This window comes from Stegastes partitus, unplaced genomic scaffold, assembly GCF_000690725.1.
Source record: "Stegastes partitus isolate 25-593 unplaced genomic scaffold, Stegastes_partitus-1.0.2 Scaffold200, whole genome shotgun sequence".
Classification (NCBI taxonomy): domain Eukaryota; kingdom Metazoa; phylum Chordata; class Actinopteri; family Pomacentridae; genus Stegastes; species Stegastes partitus.
In genome coordinates this window covers 16,886-35,552 of record NW_007577931.1, presented here as the reverse complement: position 1 = coordinate 35,552, position 18,667 = coordinate 16,886, and the positions used below count along the sequence as shown (strand labels likewise).

The window sequence follows — 18,667 nt, the reverse complement described above, 5'->3', positions numbered from 1 at the left end:
TACATTATGGGAGAATCAACACATTCTCAAGTTTCAAGTCGTGTGTGAGGTGTTGTGTCATTCACTGAATTAATCACATTTAATGACCACATTTCAACAAAATCAGTTTATTCTACATGCGTCTTTTATAAATATGACAACAATCACCCATTTGTGCGAACCAAATTCAGCAAAAAACGCAAAATTCTGAGCTTCCTGGCAGAACCTAGAAGCAGGCGGCCTGGTCCAGTCAGGTGCAGCCAATGTTTGCGAAGCTGCAGGGGGTGGATCCTGTTAAAGAGCAGCTGTCAGTCATCGATCATACGCTGCAGAGTTGTTGAGAAGCGGCGCGATCCCTCATGTGTAGAAACACCCCTGCGGACATGTACCGTTGGACTGCTCAGCCGTCCTGACCGCTGAAAGAAAGTCTCCCTGTCAGGTTTGCACTGTTCCCCTTCTGCAGTTACTTCCTGTCAGTTTTAGAGTGTTGCAGTTCAACAGCTTTCATGGAAGGTGATACAGTGTTAGATTATCTGGGCCAGAGTGCACGGCCTAAAACGCAATCGCCCAACGTGGGGCTCGAACCCACGACCCTGAGATTAAGAGTCTCATGCTCTACCGACTGAGCTAGCCGGGCTGTGCACTTCTGACTCCAAATCCACAAGGATCTGCGTCAAGAATGTGGACTGACTGATTCGACTCCTGACAGGACTTTTGTTCCCAACAGAATCAAACCAATGACACAGTTACTGAAATTCTAAGATTACTCAGCTGAACTGCAGGCTGTGTTTACACTGAGCAGATAGGTGGCAGGTATGGAAATATCTGATCAGTTTCTATTTGAATTTGTTCCCGTACTGCTCTGTTTAAACACAGCCTGCAAACTAGCAGAATTTTTGTCTCCATACTATTAATCGTCACTAATAGCTTCATGTTGCTTCGAGGAGTTTATTTTTTTTACAGGATCTTGTTACTCAAACAGTTTATATGTGGTACAGTTTCACTTGAGGCACGTAAAACAAAGTGATTTTGAAGAAATATCACAATTTTAAAGCAAGATAATCCGACAGAATGACAATAAGTAGTTCCAGGACGTGTGTTTATTGTTTGTAGCTTTGATAAATTAAGATAAAGATAACAGGCTTATCAAACCTGCCACCATGTGTTGGGATTCCAGAGGGTTCATGCAACATTTATTCATTCCATCTCTTTTCAAATGGTCACGTTTATGTATATTTATGTTCAGGATTCAGTCGTCAGTTCAGCATGAGAGCAGTGACCCTGTAAACTCTCCACGCTGCTCTACTTCACATAAAAAAGTGCAGCTTCCTGACGGTTCCAGGAGCCCTGTGATATTATTATTGTTGTTATTATTATGTCATGATCACTGCTGGCTCTGCTCTGTGCAGGACAAGTTTTATGATCATTTTCAAATGAAGCAGTGAAGCCAGTCAGGCTGACACGTTGTCTGTCTGGCACCACCTGGTGGCCACAAATGGAAGTGACTTCAGAGCCTTGCTGCAGTCTCCTCCTGCTGTTATGATATCCAGACCCAGCGCATGTGGACATTGTAGGCTTGGCAGTAGTTTGGAATAAAGTGTCACTGAAGCATTTTATCTTAAGCTTATTGTAATCTTTGCTCGAGCAAACTTTTTCTTTCCTCTCCTGCTCTTGAGTATTACGCCTATATTTTACCCAAATATTTATGCTGGAGCTCTCCATGTGGCAGATTATGGCTTGTGCTAAAATAGGCACCACAGATCAGCGGAGAGGGAGGAAACTTTGAATGCAAATAATTTCCGACGCGCAACAAGGGAATAGAGTGCAAACTTATTTGCCCTTAAAATGCTGTTATCCAGTGTTATGATATAAAAAAAAAAAATCTTGCCTGAATTCTGCTTTGCTCTCCGATGGCGTCTCTTGAAAGTGGACTGCCTCAGACTCTCTGTGTTATTTTCCACTTCATCCAGACAAACACTCCCTGCCTGATAGTGTCTGTCAGTCCTCCTCTGTCATTCCTTTTAGCTTCTACATCTCAGCTGCTCTGCTATTGCCGCCACACGATGACTGTTTTCAAATAGACCTCCGAAACGTCGAGGACCGCCGATAAAACGCCTCCTGTTTTCCAATTCTCTCTGACAGGACCTGAAGCCGGTCGACGTCACCAACAAGAGGAGTCTATGGGAAAACAAAGGCGCCTCTCCAACCAAGGTAGCTATTCTTAATTCCAGCAGATTCACTCTCTGGTCACATGAGGAAAGATTTGCAGGGCGATCGGAGTCTTTACCCGTCGGGGGGGAAAATCCAAGCGAGCATTACGCATCCTGGAGCGTGTCCAGATGAAGTTTTAACTGTGCCAAGCTGGTTTGTGGTCTTGGAAGGCTTTCCGTGGTTTTGCAAGTTGTTGTCAATCAAGAGAACGTTATGGAGTAGAAAGAGTGGGAACAATCTCACGATACTTTTGACCGGAGTAACAATAACTTGTGTTTGCTTTTGTTTTAAAGAACTCTCATAGCTAGTTGACCTCACCGTTAAATCTGGAAAAAAGCCTGGAGAGGTAAAACAATAACCGTTCTCAGAGCACAGAATGGCCTCACACACACACTGCTGCCACACTAGCTGTACTCTGTTCTGCTGCGGTTGGACACTGCTGCTTCCTTTAGCTGTAACGATCATAACTGTCCAAAACTGGACATTTACGATTCGACGAATGCGTCACCTTTCGTATTATTAAAGGTATCAACTCTCACAGCTCCTTCACGCGCAGTATTTTAGAGGCTCTGATTGTGTAGATTACGAGCAATAAACATCAGTTCCTTCGCAAAAAGAGCACAAGGACCTTTTTGGAATTGTCAAACATATTTGCCAAATTTTTTTTTTAAAGTGCTGTAAAAATAAAACGGCTCAAAGTGAACATATCAATAAAGCTCCAGTAAAGGCAATTTAAAGAAGGGTTAAGCTGTTGACTCCATTAACACCCATAACTTGTTAAAGCCGACTCAACAGAATCCAGAAGATTACAGTTCGGTATAAATTCTGCGTCGTAAAAAAAAAAAAAAAAAAACCTTTAACAGTGCGCCTGTTGTCCAACTGCAGGCTGAACGCTTCTCACAAATGGCTGTATCACATCACCGCTCCTTCTTCTGACAACCACAAATCACCGCTCTCCGTCCAGCTTCACTTAACTTTTTATTGCCCTAATGGAGAAACTGTTTACAGCGTTCTTTACAGGGAAGACGCCTTGCTGGGCTTTGCAGCGGCACTTTGACAGCTTCAAATCACTGTTATCGCCTCCCATTTTCAAACAAGCCTGACAGGATCGACTTGTCTCGTCTTAATTCATTTAGATAAATAAAACCGTATATGCAGAGGTGGTGAGTTGAAGAAGCAGTCTGATGACGATATCCTACTTTGTCACTCATTTTCCTATAAACTTACCTTCCTTCCTTCATTCCTTCCTACTCTGGGAGCTGCGTTTTTCTGCAGCCAACAGCTGCTGTGCGGGCCGGAGGCTGTGGTCCGCCAGTGAGTGGTGGTCTGCAGCTGACGTAAAAAGGGCCCTGGACAGGAAAGGTAGCGGTTAGCGACCTTGTTATTAGCTAACCGTGCTATGCTGTGATGTCAGGGGGGGAACAGAATGAGCAGGATGACGACGGCTGAGGGAGATCTGGATAGGTTCAGCAGTCTGCATAGGTGTTTGAGCTGAAGTTTTAATGCTGACTTACCTTCCTGTTTGTTTGTCTTCCAGGTGGCAGGCAGAGGGGAGACCAAATCAGTCGCCAATGGTGAGTTTTTCTTTTTAACAAGGCACCACAAGTGTGCGCAGAAAGGAAAACTGACAAATGTGCAGCCAGTCATGTGGGCTTGCATTCTGCTGTCGTGGAATTAACTGGTGGCTTGCAGAATGTCAGCATTTCAGAACCTCTTAAAATACTGCCTTGTTCTCAGCTTGGCCGCAGTGTTTTTGTTTTGTTGTTTTTGTTTTTTTTTACATTTTTCTAATTAGTTTCAGAAACCAAGAGTGGTGGCTTTCTCCATCCTCAGAGGTGCCTTAAATCCTTTAGTTAAAAATATGAAAATGACCATAATGAGTTGCAGTGACAGTGGCAGTATGCTTTTACATGCTTGCTGGCATTACATTGGTCACATTTAAAGGGGCCCTAGACAGTAGGACTGGGGGATAGAGTTGTACAATTTATCATGAGTAAATGTCTATTTCAGACGGTATTGATAGTTATTGTTCCATCTATCACTCCATCCATCCATCCATTCATCCATCCATCCATCCATCCATTATCTATACACGGCTTCATCCTCATTAGGGTCGCAAGGCAACAGTGCTAACCACCGAGCCACCTCGCAGCCCTAATTATTGTTCTTTTATTTATTTTTCTTCCTGTTTTAAATAAATAAAACTAAAAAAAGGTTTAATTTGAATTGGAGCACCTTATCTTGATTTTAGCCTGTTTATCAAGGTACACAAGTAATAAATGTAATGTTAACTATGAAAAAACAGTTACGCACATAAATCAAGATAAATAAAGGAATCATTTCAACATTATACATATTAAGTAAATGAAGAAATACGTCTTTTTTTGTTTTGTTCATGCTTATGCAACTATTTTATCACTTTTATTGCTTTATTGCTACACTGTCACTGCCTCTAAACTTAGCCGCTAGCCGTTAGCATAGCCTTAGCCACTATGAAAGTAGCTTATTTCTGCATTTTCTGGTGAAAGCTGGGCTTCTTGTTAAGTTTTTGCAAATGTTATAGAGATGCTAGAGAGATGTGTCTGTCAGTTAGAGCAAAAGGGTAAAATTAATCTTAGTTTAGAAAGATTTTACAGGTGCTTAAGATAACATTAGCCACAGGCCCGACAGCAAGCCCCTGAGAGTTAGCCGTAGCCTAGCATCGTCGACAAAATAAGTTAAAGTTGCACTGACACGCAACAAGTAAATTATTTGGGCGTTTTTATTGTAACAGGGAACGGGGATGATTGTGGAAGATATTTCTTCCAACTTTAGCAGCGTCCGCTAGCTCACCTTCGAAACAAATCTCCGCTAGCTGACCGTTGTGGCTTTTAGTGTTGATTAGCTCTTCCTTGTGATCTGTATCGAATCAGATAGAGCTACGTTGCTCGAGACCACAGAGTGTCTTTATAGAGAAAGCCAAAGTAGAGCGTTTAATTCATTATATCTGTAGTTAGTTAATGACCAGGAAAATGTCACATATCGACCTCAATAATGTGTCTCTCCCCAGTTTCTTTATATGTCTTCATGGCGGTTTGAATCCAATGCATTGAAGAGAACCTACCAAGCATTCTATTGAGCAGTTTTCTACCATTCCATCACACTGGCCTCCTGAACAGTCTTTTAAAGAACATGGACAGAGGTTGTCTCATTGTGTACAGCCAGGAGTCTCTTGGAGGGCAAACACAGCGAACACAAGTTCAAGATCACACCGACGTCCAACCAGGTGTCTCGGCTCTCCAGTAGAAGTGGGTCGTGTAGGTCGTGCACGTGATCGTTCACGCCAGTCGTGTTTGTTTGGACAAACGTCCAGGCGCTTTGGCAGGATGGCAATATTTTCTCACAGATTGGAGGTGTGACCTTCTCGTTAAGTGTGTCATCTTGTCAGTTGTCTGTGATTTATCCAGCACCATGTGTCCCAAGACCAGTAAGCAGCCTTTTCCAGTTCGCTGTCTGGCCTTTCGTTTGTTCCGCAGCGTCTCAGGATGCCACTTAAACATTGTGTGCTATTTTTAAAAAAAATCGCCCCCCGCCGGCGGGCAGGAGAGGGGTTTCGGCCTTGAGGGATTCTGTACATGCCGCCGTAATACGTCCCTTGTCCAGTGCGCAGGATCACACACCAATTTCACCTCTATAAACGCGCCCTCAGCAGCCAGCTCGACGCCACTCAAACCCTTCCACTTGTGCCGCTCAGAGCCGGGGGGGTCTTACAAGCAGCGTTCCTGCCAGGCTGGTTTGTCGCATTAATAGCTGGAATGTTGGAGATTAGCACACCATCGCAGGGTGACTCAGAGGATGACAGAGGATTTGTACACATTTTGGATTTGCCAGGCGCTGGCTGCAGGACCTTATAGACATCTGACACTACAGTGGGCCGCATGCACGTTAGCAGCCCCACACTCCTCACATGCCTGACTCTAATAGAGAGCTTCTAAAATAACATGGGCCCTTTTGGAGATGGAGTGTGCTGATATTTAACCCTCAGACCCTTTACTGTATGTAGAACTTTGTAGTTTTAAAAGGAATTATAGCAGATTGGAAAGCTATTGATAATTTCTGCTCATGTTTGTATAGAAAATGTCTTTCTGCAGGGTTGCAATAGAGCGTACAGTTAAGCTTTTAACCTTCCGAACCGCGAATCTGCCTCGTGGGTTTGAAAGGCATGTTGTGTTTCAACAAAATGCCCAAAATGCACCACTTTTCAGAGCTGAAACTGTAAAAACAAACAACTTTCAGTGCTCTTTGTACCACTCATCTGAAGNTTGTTGTCATTTTGGGTCTATAAGTTGCCCCAAACCTGTCAGTCAGAAATAGCTCCCTCATGCTTATATCCTTTTTCAAGTCACACCCAACACGTTTCTCTGTGGATTTGAACACACAAAAGCTTCATCAGTAATATTCCTCAGTCCGCTTTGAAGACATACCAAAGATGCTGCAGAGATTTGTTATTATTAGCAAGCTCATGAGAGGTTTTTTTTTTTGTTTTTTTTTAAAGAAGCTTTAAAGAGCTTTGAGCTCTGAGCTCAGAGGAGCCATCCTTGCTATTCGGCAGTTCAAACCCACCCGTTTTGTCCCTGCAGAGAGAGAACAAGGAGTCTCGATCCCCTCGCTCGGGAGCGGTGGATTTGCCCATGGTCACCGATAGCATACGAAACATCAAGAGCATGTGGGAGAAAGGCAACGTGTTCAGCTCGCCTGGAAGCGGCGGAAGCCCATTCAAGGTAAAAAAAAACTCTATATTTAAAATGATGTAGTGGAGAATGTAAGAAAGTTAGACCAGAGAGAGAGAGAAAGAGGAAAGAGCCCAATTCACTGGTACTTCCTGCTTGGTCCTGTTGCCGATGACGACCACGCTTGGCTGACCTTTGACCCTGTGCAAACAGGAAGCAGCTGTGATGAAGACGGGCGTGGCAGGCCGCATCAACGACTGGCTGAATAAAACCCCAGAGAGCGGCAAGACGTCAGGAGGAAGGCCAGCGGTAGGTCGCCGCCGTAGCAACCTGTCACTGCTGGAAACACACAACATGTGCTGCAAAAACAACTGACCTGCATTGTGATGAATGTCCTCATGTTTTCTTTAAATCCAAAAAACTCACCAGCAGGTTTAAAAGGCTTGTTATCTTTAACAATCACCAACATCATTACACAATTTACCAGAATCACAAACTGTAAATTATGGGAGAATCAACACATTCTCAAGTTTCAAGTCGTGTGTGAGGTGTTGTGTCATTCACTGAATTAATCACATTTAATGACCACATTTCAACAAAATCAGTTTATTCTACATGCGTCTTTTATAAATATGACAACAATCACCCATTTGTGCGAACCAAATTCAGCAAAAAACGCAAAATTCTGAGCTTCCTGGCAGAACCTAGAAGCAGGCGGCCTGGTCCAGTCAGGTGCAGCCAATGTTTGCGAAGCTGCAGGGGGTGGATCCTGTTAAAGAGCAGCTGTCAGTCATCCATCATACACTGCAGAGTTGTTGAGAAGCGGCGCGATCCCTCATGTGTAGAAACACCCCTGCGGACATGTACCGTTGGACTGCTCAGCCGTCCTGACCGCTGAAAGAAAGTCTCCCTGTCAGGTTTGCACTGTTCCCCTTCTGCAGTTACTTCCTGTCAGTTTTAGAGTGTTGCAGTTCAACAGCTTTCATGGAAGGTGATACAGTGTTAGATTATCTGGGCCAGAGTGCACGGCCTAAAACGCAATCGCCCAACGTGGGGCTCGAACCCACGACCCTGAGATTAAGAGTCTCATGCTCTACCGACTGAGCTAGCCGGGCTGTGCACTTCTGACTCCAAATCCACAAGGATCTGCGTCAAGAATGTGGACTGACTGATTCGACTCCTGACAGAACTTTTGTTCCCAACAGAATCAAACCAATGACACAGTTACTGAAATTCTAAGATTACTCAGCTGAACTGCAGGCTGTGTTTACACTGAGCAGATAGGTGGCAGGTATGGAAATATCTGATCAGTTTCTATTTGAATTTGTTCCCGTACTGCTCTGTTTAAACACAGCCTGCAAACTAGCAGAATTTTTGTCTCCATACTATTAATCGTCACTAATAGCTTCATGTTGCTTCGAGGAGTTTATTTTTTTTACAGGATCTTGTTACTCAAACAGTTTATATGTGGTACAGTTTCACTTGAGGCACGTAAAACAAAGTGATTTTGAAGAAATATCACAATTTTAAAGCAAGATAATCCGACAGAATGACAATAAGTAGTTCCAGGACGTGTGTTTATTGTTTGTAGCTTTGATAAATTAAGATAAAGATAACAGGCTTATCAAACCTGCCACCATGTGTTGGGATTCCAGAGGGTTCATGCAACATTTATTCATTCCATCTCTTTTCAAATGGTCACGTTTATGTATATTTATGTTCAGGATTCAGTCGTCAGTTCAGCATGAGAGCAGTGACCCTGTAAACTCTCCACGCTGCTCTACTTCACATAAAAAAGTGCAGCTTCCTGACGGTTCCAGGAGCCCTGTGATATTATTATTGTTGTTATTATTATGTCATGATCACTGCTGGCTCTGCTCTGTGCAGGACAAGTTTTATGATCATTTTCAAATGAAGCAGTGAAGCCAGTCAGGCTGACACGTTGTCTGTCTGGCACCACCTGGTGGCCACAAATGGAAGTGACTTCAGAGCCTTGCTGCAGTCTCCTCCTGCTGTTATGATATCCAGACCCAGCGCATGTGGACATTGTAGGCTTGGCAGTAGTTTGGAATAAAGTGTCACTGAAGCATTTTATCTTAAGCTTATTGTAATCTTTGCTCGAGCAAACTTTTTCTTTCCTCTCCTGCTCTTGAGTATTACGCCTATATTTTACCCAAATATTTATGCTGGAGCTCTCCATGTGGCAGATTATGGCTTGTGCTAAAATAGGCACCACAGATCAGCGGAGAGGGAGGAAACTTTGAATGCAAATAATTTCCGACGCGCAACAAGGGAATAGAGTGCAAACTTATTTGCCCTTAAAATGCTGTTATCCAGTGTTATGATATAAAAAAAAAAAATCTTGCCTGAATTCTGCTTTGCTCTCCGATGGCGTCTCTTGAAAGTGGACTGCCTCAGACTCTCTGTGTTATTTTCCACTTCATCCAGACAAACACTCCCTGCCTGATAGTGTCTGTCAGTCCTCCTCTGTCATTCCTTTTAGCTTCTACATCTCAGCTGCTCTGCTATTGCCGCCACACGATGACTGTTTTCAAATAGACCTCCGAAACGTCGAGGACCGCCGATAAAACGCCTCCTGTTTTCCAATTCTCTCTGACAGGACCTGAAGCCGGTCGACGTCACCAACAAGAGGAGTCTATGGGAAAACAAAGGCGCCTCTCCAACCAAGGTAGCTATTCTTAATTCCAGCAGATTCACTCTCTGGTCACATGAGGAAAGATTTGCAGGGCGATCGGAGTCTTTACCCGTCGGGGGGGAAAATCCAAGCGAGCATTACGCATCCTGGAGCGTGTCCAGATGAAGTTTTAACTGTGCCAAGCTGGTTTGTGGTCTTGGAAGGCTTTCCGTGGTTTTGCAAGTTGTTGTCAATCAAGAGAACGTTATGGAGTAGAAAGAGTGGGAACAATCTCACGATACTTTTGACCGGAGTAACAATAACTTGTGTTTGCTTTTGTTTTAAAGAACTCTCATAGCTAGTTGACCTCACCGTTAAATCTGGAAAAAAGCCTGGAGAGGTAAAACAATAACCGTTCTCAGAGCACAGAATGGCCTCACACACACACTGCTGCCACACTAGCTGTACTCTGTTCTGCTGCGGTTGGACACTGCTGCTTCCTTTAGCTGTAACGATCATAACTGTCCAAAACTGGACATTTACGATTCGACGAATGCGTCACCTTTCGTATTATTAAAGGTATCAACTCTCACAGCTCCTTCACGCGCAGTATTTTAGAGGCTCTGATTGTGTAGATTACGAGCAATAAACATCAGTTCCTTCGCAAAAAGAGCACAAGGACCTTTTTGGAATTGTCAAACATATTTGCCAAATTTTTTTTTTAAAGTGCTGTAAAAATAAAACGGCTCAAAGTGAACATATCAATAAAGCTCCAGTAAAGGCAATTTAAAGAAGGGTTAAGCTGTTGACTCCATTAACACCCATAACTTGTTAAAGCCGACTCAACAGAATCCAGAAGATTACAGTTCGGTATAAATTCTGCGTCGTAAAAAAAAAAAAAAAAAAACCTTTAACAGTGCGCCTGTTGTCCAACTGCAGGCTGAACGCTTCTCACAAATGGCTGTATCACATCACCGCTCCTTCTTCTGACAACCACAAATCACCGCTCTCCGTCCAGCTTCACTTAACTTTTTATTGCCCTAATGGAGAAACTGTTTACAGCGTTCTTTACAGGGAAGACGCCTTGCTGGGCTTTGCAGCGGCACTTTGACAGCTTCAAATCACTGTTATCGCCTCCCATTTTCAAACAAGCCTGACAGGATCGACTTGTCTCGTCTTAATTCATTTAGATAAATAAAACCGTATATGCAGAGGTGGTGAGTTGAAGAAGCAGTCTGATGACGATATCCTACTTTGTCACTCATTTTCCTATAAACTTACCTTCCTTCCTTCATTCCTTCCTACTCTGGGAGCTGCGTTTTTCTGCAGCCAACAGCTGCTGTGCGGGCCGGAGGCTGTGGTCCGCCAGTGAGTGGTGGTCTGCAGCTGACGTAAAAAGGGCCCTGGACAGGAAAGGTAGCGGTTAGCGACCTTGTTATTAGCTAACCGTGCTATGCTGTGATGTCAGGGGGGGAACAGAATGAGCAGGATGACGACGGCTGAGGGAGATCTGGATAGGTTCAGCAGTCTGCATAGGTGTTTGAGCTGAAGTTTTAATGCTGACTTACCTTCCTGTTTGTTTGTCTTCCAGGTGGCAGGCAGAGGGGAGACCAAATCAGTCGCCAATGGTGAGTTTTTCTTTTTAACAAGGCACCACAAGTGTGCGCAGAAAGGAAAACTGACAAATGTGCAGCCAGTCATGTGGGCTTGCATTCTGCTGTCGTGGAATTAACTGGTGGCTTGCAGAATGTCAGCATTTCAGAACCTCTTAAAATACTGCCTTGTTCTCAGCTTGGCCGCAGTGTTTTTGTTTTGTTGTTTTTGTTTTTTTTTACATTTTTCTAATTAGTTTCAGAAACCAAGAGTGGTGGCTTTCTCCATCCTCAGAGGTGCCTTAAATCCTTTAGTTAAAAATATGAAAATGACCATAATGAGTTGCAGTGACAGTGGCAGTATGCTTTTACATGCTTGCTGGCATTACATTGGTCACATTTAAAGGGGCCCTAGACAGTAGGACTGGGGGATAGAGTTGTACAATTTATCATGAGTAAATGTCTATTTCAGACGGTATTGATAGTTATTGTTCCATCTATCACTCCATCCATCCATCCATTCATCCATCCATCCATCCATCCATTATCTATACACGGCTTCATCCTCATTAGGGTCGCAAGGCAACAGTGCTAACCACCGAGCCACCTCGCAGCCCTAATTATTGTTCTTTTATTTATTTTTCTTCCTGTTTTAAATAAATAAAACTAAAAAAAGGTTTAATTTGAATTGGAGCACCTTATCTTGATTTTAGCCTGTTTATCAAGGTACACAAGTAATAAATGTAATGTTAACTATGAAAAAACAGTTACGCACATAAATCAAGATAAATAAAGGAATCATTTCAACATTATACATATTAAGTAAATGAAGAAATACGTCTTTTTTTGTTTTGTTCATGCTTATGCAACTATTTTATCACTTTTATTGCTTTATTGCTACACTGTCACTGCCTCTAAACTTAGCCGCTAGCCGTTAGCATAGCCTTAGCCACTATGAAAGTAGCTTATTTCTGCATTTTCTGGTGAAAGCTGGGCTTCTTGTTAAGTTTTTGCAAATGTTATAGAGATGCTAGAGAGATGTGTCTGTCAGTTAGAGCAAAAGGGTAAAATTAATCTTAGTTTAGAAAGATTTTACAGGTGCTTAAGATAACATTAGCCACAGGCCCGACAGCAAGCCCCTGAGAGTTAGCCGTAGCCTAGCATCGTCGACAAAATAAGTTAAAGTTGCACTGACACGCAACAAGTAAATTATTTGGGCGTTTTTATTGTAACAGGGAACGGGGATGATTGTGGAAGATATTTCTTCCAACTTTAGCAGCGTCCGCTAGCTCACCTTCGAAACAAATCTCCGCTAGCTGACCGTTGTGGCTTTTAGTGTTGATTAGCTCTTCCTTGTGATCTGTATCGAATCAGATAGAGCTACGTTGCTCGAGACCACAGAGTGTCTTTATAGAGAAAGCCAAAGTAGAGCGTTTAATTCATTATATCTGTAGTTAGTTAATGACCAGGAAAATGTCACATATCGACCTCAATAATGTGTCTCTCCCCAGTTTCTTTATATGTCTTCATGGCGGTTTGAATCCAATGCATTGAAGAGAACCTACCAAGCATTCTATTGAGCAGTTTTCTACCATTCCATCACACTGGCCTCCTGAACAGTCTTTTAAAGAACATGGACAGAGGTTGTCTCACTGTGTACAGCCAGGAGTCTCTTGGAGGGCAAACACAGCGAACACAAGTTCAAGATCACACCGACGTCCAACCAGGTGTCTCGGCTCTCCAGTAGAAGTGGGTCGTGTAGGTCGTGCACGTGATCGTTCACGCCAGTCGTGTTTGTTTGGACAAACGTCCAGGCGCTTTGGCAGGATGGCAATATTTTCTCACAGATTGGAGGTGTGACCTTCTCGTTAAGTGTGTCATCTTGTCAGTTGTCTGTGATTTATCCAGCACCATGTGTCCCAAGACCAGTAAGCAGCCTTTTCCAGTTCGCTGTCTGGCCTTTCGTTTGTTCTGCAGCGTCTCAGGATGCCACTTAAACATTGTGTGCTATTTTTAAAAAAAATCGCCCCCCGCCGGCGGGCAGGAGAGGGGTTTCGGCCTTGAGGGATTCTGTACATGCCGCCGTAATACGTCCCTTGTCCAGTGCGCAGGATCACACACCAATTTCACCTCTATAAACGCGCCCTCAGCAGCCAGCTCGACGCCACTCAAACCCTTCCACTTGTGCCGCTCAGAGCCGGGGGGTCTTACAAGCAGCGTTCCTGCCAGGCTGGTTTGTCGCATTAATAGCTGGAATGTTGGAGATTAGCACACCATCGCAGGGTGACTCAGAGGATGACAGAGGATTTGTACACATTTTGGATTTGCCAGGCGCTGGCTGCAGGACCTTATAGACATCTGACACTACAGTGGGCCGCATGCACGTTAGCAGCCCCACACTCCTCACATGCCTGACTCTAATAGAGAGCTTCTAAAATAACATGGGCCCTTTTGGAGATGGAGTGTGCTGATATTTAACCCTCAGACCCTTTACTGTATGTAGAACTTTGTAGTTTTAAAAGGAATTATAGCAGATTGGAAAGCTATTGATAATTTCTGCTCATGTTTGTATAGAAAATGTCTTTCTGCAGGGTTGCAATAGAGCGTACAGTTAAGCTTTTAACCTTCCGAACCGCGAATCTGCCTCGTGGGTTTGAAAGGCATGTTGTGTTTCAACAAAATGCCCAAAATGCACCACTTTTCAGAGCTGAAACTGTAAAAACAAACAACTTTCAATGCTCTTTGTACCACTCATCTGAAGGAAATGAAACCACATCTGAGCTTAAAGCTGTGATATTTCATTAAAATCTCTTTATTCTACATGTCTCATTTATAAAAATGACAAGAGGTCAAGCGTTTTCACTAAAAAGACTCTTTAAAATCAAAAAATTCTGACCTCCTCGGCACAACCGTGAAGTTGTGAGTGACTCAAATACACCCAACAGTCACGTGACAAGAGTTCATAGACTTTTGGCTGAACTGCAGGCAGTGTATTAGTCAGACCTGTGGGTATTTGGAAAAATGTTGTACGTATTCATTCCATATTTATTCAGTTTTTGTAAAATTAGTGACCAATCGTAATCAGTTAGCTTGTTTAGGTTTAGAGAGTCAATCTGCTCCAAGTCTGCCTTTTACTGAATATGGTAAAAATGTCCATTAGCAGCTCCTGTTACTCTGCTTTTCAATAAATCAGAAGCACGTGTCATCAAGCATCCTGATTATTTTAAGGACACTCGCACAGTGGAGTTCGCAAATTGCAAAGGCTGTGCTGTAGAATATGCAGCATGTTTCTCCCAGAGTTTAACTTTATCAGCGGTATTCAGGTTTTTGATGTGGTTCGGCTTCATCATGTTTTAAATCTGCTGCACAGACAACATTGAACTGAAGCTTGAATTCAAATCACAACATCTGTCAGAAAAGTTTCCCCAAATCGTTTAGCCCTTCTTGATGATAGTATTTAGTGGCCTGTTTTTGTTTGCGTCTGAATAATGAAATACAGGTTAAGAGTTCACGCTTGGGGCTTTGTGAGGCTGTACTTCACCTTTAAGCTAAATGCTGAAGCACCGTGCCGACGTCGCTGTCAATATCTGCTGAAAAATTCAGGGATTGATCAAGAATAGCCTTCTTATGGGTTAGTGGGGTAAAAATCTGTAGCAGTTGCCTTGTGAAAAATATATTAAAAGCAGTACAACTATTCTGACTCCTTGAGTAACTTCTGTGTTTGAAGTAAGTTCAATACACTCATCGTCTTTATGGCGCCAGCATCAAGTAGCCTTTAAACTCTCTGCCGAGGTGTTTGCTGCTTGGTTTGACCTTCAGTGTCAGAAGGTCGGCGTCATTAACCCACACCTGTCCGCAGACGTGTATTTAAACCCCTGATAGACTCGTTTTGTGTCTTTCAACAGGTATGGGACACTAATGTCTCGAAGGAGCCACTAACGCTGGGGACCACGACAATCCAAGACTCTTCCTTTTGACTTTTTCTTGAGAACCAAATAATGACCACACACATCCCAAGAGGGGGACCCTTAAGACCACGGAGGGACAGGGGACGCGCTGTCCGAGCACTGTACCGAAACAGCATCAGCGTCATTTTGTAAGGTTGCCATGTATAGTGCCTTTGCACAATGATTCTTGCTTTCTAAAAAACAAAAACAAAAAAAAAAGAAAGGAAAAAAAAATGCTGTGAAATTTGGACATTTGTAATTTCTTTATCTAAAAAAAATCCTGCCAGGAAAACAAAACTAATTAAATTTTAGATGTATCTTTGACAGAGTAGACAAGTTTCCACATTCCAAAGAGATGGGTGAAACCTCCCTCGTACCGATTATTTTCCATCTCTCTCTCTTTTTTTTATTTATATTTAAAGCAAAAGCTTCACACATTTGCTATTTTATTCAACGTTCACCTGTTCAGGATAGAAATATAAGCACTTCTAGAATTTAGCGGATTTCACTTTTATTATGTCTTACCAATAGTGCAGCGACGGTCTGAGTAATATATGTTAGCACATGTGATGTTTTGAATATCATCCTGTATCATTTATAACATCTGTATACGCATAACAAAAAAAAAAAAAGGTATTTTTGCTTCTTTTTCATATCCAGAAACTATTCACCAACAGGCAGTTAATTCGGAGTGTTGAACATCCAGAAGGCCATTTTATTGTCCTTTTTTATTTATGTTTAAATGTGTTTTCTCTTTTTTTCTAGCCAATTTGTTTTTTTCTAGCTTTTGTACCTGTTCGATCACTTTAAAATCTTCAGACATTCCTCTTAAAAGCAGGTGGTGCCTTCGCTGTAGGTTTTATAACGTAGGATATGAGCGACCATCTTTTTTTTTTATTTTGTTCTTAATCTACCTTTAACTTTCTTATTTGCCTCTATGCACACTCTTATGCTCGGCAATGCTTTTCTAATTGAGGGCATACAAAGTAAAATCAGGGTGCCTACGCATATAGCAAGATAGTAGTACAAGGATATTTACCACTATGTAAAACTTCTGGCCTTATGATTGCAACGACAACATTTACGACAGCTGAGGTACAGTACATAAACGCCTCATAGCGACTCAGTATGACTTTTTGTTTTTTTTCGAGACTTGTGATTTTCATGTTTATTTTCCACTGACTTGTTCTTAAGTAGCACATTCCCTTTGATTATAATATGAACAGTTTGTCAGGGCATTAAATTGATCGATGTAACTGCTCAAGTGTCTGACAATCACATTCCATGGCTCCTGAAAAGAGCAGGGGAGCTGGACCAAAACATTTCTACGCGTGATTTAATGTGACATTTATATGTTTGATTTAATTTTTTTTGCTAATACAGTGGTTTCATAATGCTGTATTGTTTTTTTTTGTTTTTTACAACCTTGTGTCCTTTTTAATGTTTTTTAAAATTCTTTCATTTCCATGTTTAACCAGACACTTGTTGTTTGTGTAGCGCTAAGCCTATGCAAAAACACACTCTCTGTAGTCTCTCTCTCCCAATGTCATACAAGTGGGCAGTTTCCTAGCGGATGAATGTTTTGAACATTGTACCTTTGATTCAACAACAGCAATAAAGACATTGAGGTATTCCACATTGCAAAGTTTCCTTTCGTAACTCTGCCACTCTGTTGTTGCCCACATCATGTACTGTGTTGACAAAATTTGGCAAAATGTTAGACTTCCTCAGGCTTGATAATCAAAATGTGAGTATTCAAAGACATTTTCATTTCATTTCACATCTTTCACCAGCATCATTTTTTCACAGCAGACATCTTGACAAGTACAAATAATACTGTTGATGATGACTCAGGAAGCCACGTGTGAACCAGCCTGTACAGTAGGATGGCATCCATCATTAATCCAAACTTATAGTTAATTCCACCCTAAATACTACATTTGCAAAGTACTCAGTCTTCAACTCATGGTCTTAAGGGTTTAGTCCACATAAAATACTACATTGTTCAAGTATTTACTTTGCAACTTGTAATTTTCATTTCCCTGAGCTACCCTACCAAAGGGATCAATAAAGTTATATCTAATCTAATCTTATTCCAACTAAAATACTACATTACCCAAGGATGTAGTCCACAACTTATAGTTTTAAGAGTTTATTCCAACCAAAATACTTCTTTGTACAAGTACTTATGGTTTGTTCCACCCAAAATACGACATTGTTCAACTACTTAATCTGCAGCTTGGAGTTTTAAAGCTTTATTCCACCCAGAATAATACATTTTCCAAGTATGTAGTCTGTGACTTATAGTTTTAAATGTTTATTCCACTCAAGACACTAGTACAGGGGTGGGCAATCCTGGTCCTCGAGGACCACAGTCCTGCATGTTTTAGATGTTTCCCTTCTTCCAACACACCTGATTCACATGATCAGGATGGTTATCAGGCTTCTGCAGAGCTTGATGATGAGCTGATCATTTGAATCAGGTGTGTTGGAAGAGGGAAACGTCTAAAACATGCAGGATTGTGGCTCTCGAGGACCAGGATTGCCCACCCCTGTACTAGAACATCTAAGTACTTAGTCTGTAACTTGTAGTTTGGAAGATTAATTTCTACCAAAATACTACATTGTACATGTAGTTAATGTGTGAAGTATAGGTTATTATGAAGTTTATTCCATCCAAAATGCTACATTTCCAAAGTTCTATGTCTGCGATTTATAGGTTTCAAGATTTATTCCACACAAAATTGTCAAAACACTTTATTCCACCAAACTTGTGTTTTCTGCACTGCTGCAAGTTGGTCAATTTGTTTATTTGTTTATTTATTTACTATTATCATGTAAATCTCCATAAATAATAATACTGTAGTGTCTTGAACTTACAATTTAATTTAGTCATGTAAATGAAGATTGTATTTAATTCTGTAGGTTCTAAGACACATCACAGAGTCAACATTTAAACTAGTTATGGTTCATTTGTGTACTTCGGGTGGTGGCTCTGTCCACAAACACTGTGAAATGCGGTTGTTGACAGAAAACAGTTCAACAAGCTGAGCAACCTCAATGAGTTAAAGCTACCTCTTGTTATAAAAGTACCACAGCAGGTACATTTACTGTTAATAATGTTGGTCATTTCACCACCAGTGTGCTGAACGTTACAGTACAAACTCTTACAGTAAAGACATTGTAGGTTTCAAGCAAACATTAGCAAAGTTAGCTAGCTAACGGTAGCTACAAACACTACAGATATTAAACGTTTTTAGATGAAATTAGACAACTGAGGAGAAACTGAAGGAGCTGAAGGGGGACAAAAAGTCCACGAGTCTGTCTAACATGAGGTAAGATGGACTTATTCTACTCTAGCCGTCATAAATTATGATTAATAAGTGATTAATAATGTGAAGTAAAGGTGTGTCAGGTTTGTGACGCTCAACGTAGCTGGTTTAGCTAGCTAGTAGTTAACTTAAGCTAGCTAGCCAAATGTGTAGCTTTTGTAGTTTTTCGAACTGGACCTTGCAGAAACAAATGTGACAGTATAAACTGTTGGGTTTTGTGGCAGACAACACAGATGTGCTCCTCGGTTCAGAAAATCATGGC

At 41.9% G+C, this 18,667-nt stretch overlaps 2 protein-coding genes and 2 non-coding genes across 4 annotated transcripts in view; 2 read left to right on the top strand and 2 right to left on the bottom strand.

The window, feature by feature from the left end:
* Positions 1 to 4,138, top strand: part of cald1a (caldesmon 1a) — a 39,109-nt gene extending 34,971 nt beyond the window's left edge. Inside the window, exons 15-16 of the mRNA XM_008280580.1 lie at positions 2,122 to 2,190; positions 3,728 to 4,138. Of these exons, the coding sequence (XP_008278802.1) occupies positions 2,122 to 2,190; positions 3,728 to 3,868 (210 nt within the window). The 3' untranslated portion in view covers positions 3,869 to 4,138. The remainder of the gene's footprint in view (positions 1 to 2,121; positions 2,191 to 3,727) is intronic.
* On the bottom strand, positions 544 to 616 carry trnak-cuu (transfer RNA lysine (anticodon CUU)). The gene has a single exon. It is a non-coding gene; the product is annotated as a tRNA-Lys (tRNA).
* Positions 4,139 to 6,786: 2,648 nt separating the features above from the next.
* LOC103356440 (caldesmon, smooth muscle-like) lies at positions 6,787 to 16,712 on the top strand. Its single transcript, XM_008280579.1, has 5 exons — positions 6,787 to 6,950; positions 7,113 to 7,208; positions 9,520 to 9,588; positions 11,126 to 11,162; positions 15,032 to 16,712. The coding sequence occupies exons 1-5, from the start codon at positions 6,861 to 6,863 to the stop codon at positions 15,043 to 15,045; spliced, it is 306 nt and encodes a 101-aa protein (XP_008278801.1). The 5' UTR covers positions 6,787 to 6,860; the 3' UTR covers positions 15,046 to 16,712.
* Positions 7,942 to 8,014, bottom strand: trnak-cuu (transfer RNA lysine (anticodon CUU)). The gene has a single exon. It is a non-coding gene; the product is annotated as a tRNA-Lys (tRNA).
* Positions 16,713 to 18,667: the final 1,955 nt, after the last annotated feature.

Excerpts from the sequence above, each read along its gene's own strand:
- LOC103356440 (XM_008280579.1), top strand. The coding sequence starts at position 6,861 with ATGGTCACCGATAGCATACGAAACATCAAGAGCATGTGGGAGAAAGGC. Across the intron at positions 6,951-7,112 it reads GCGGCGGAAGCCCATTCAAG|GAAGCAGCTGTGATGAAGAC; the intron begins GTAAAAAAAAAC and ends CTGTGCAAACAG. Across the intron at positions 7,209-9,519 it reads CGTCAGGAGGAAGGCCAGCG|GACCTGAAGCCGGTCGACGT; the intron begins GTAGGTCGCCGC and ends TCTCTCTGACAG.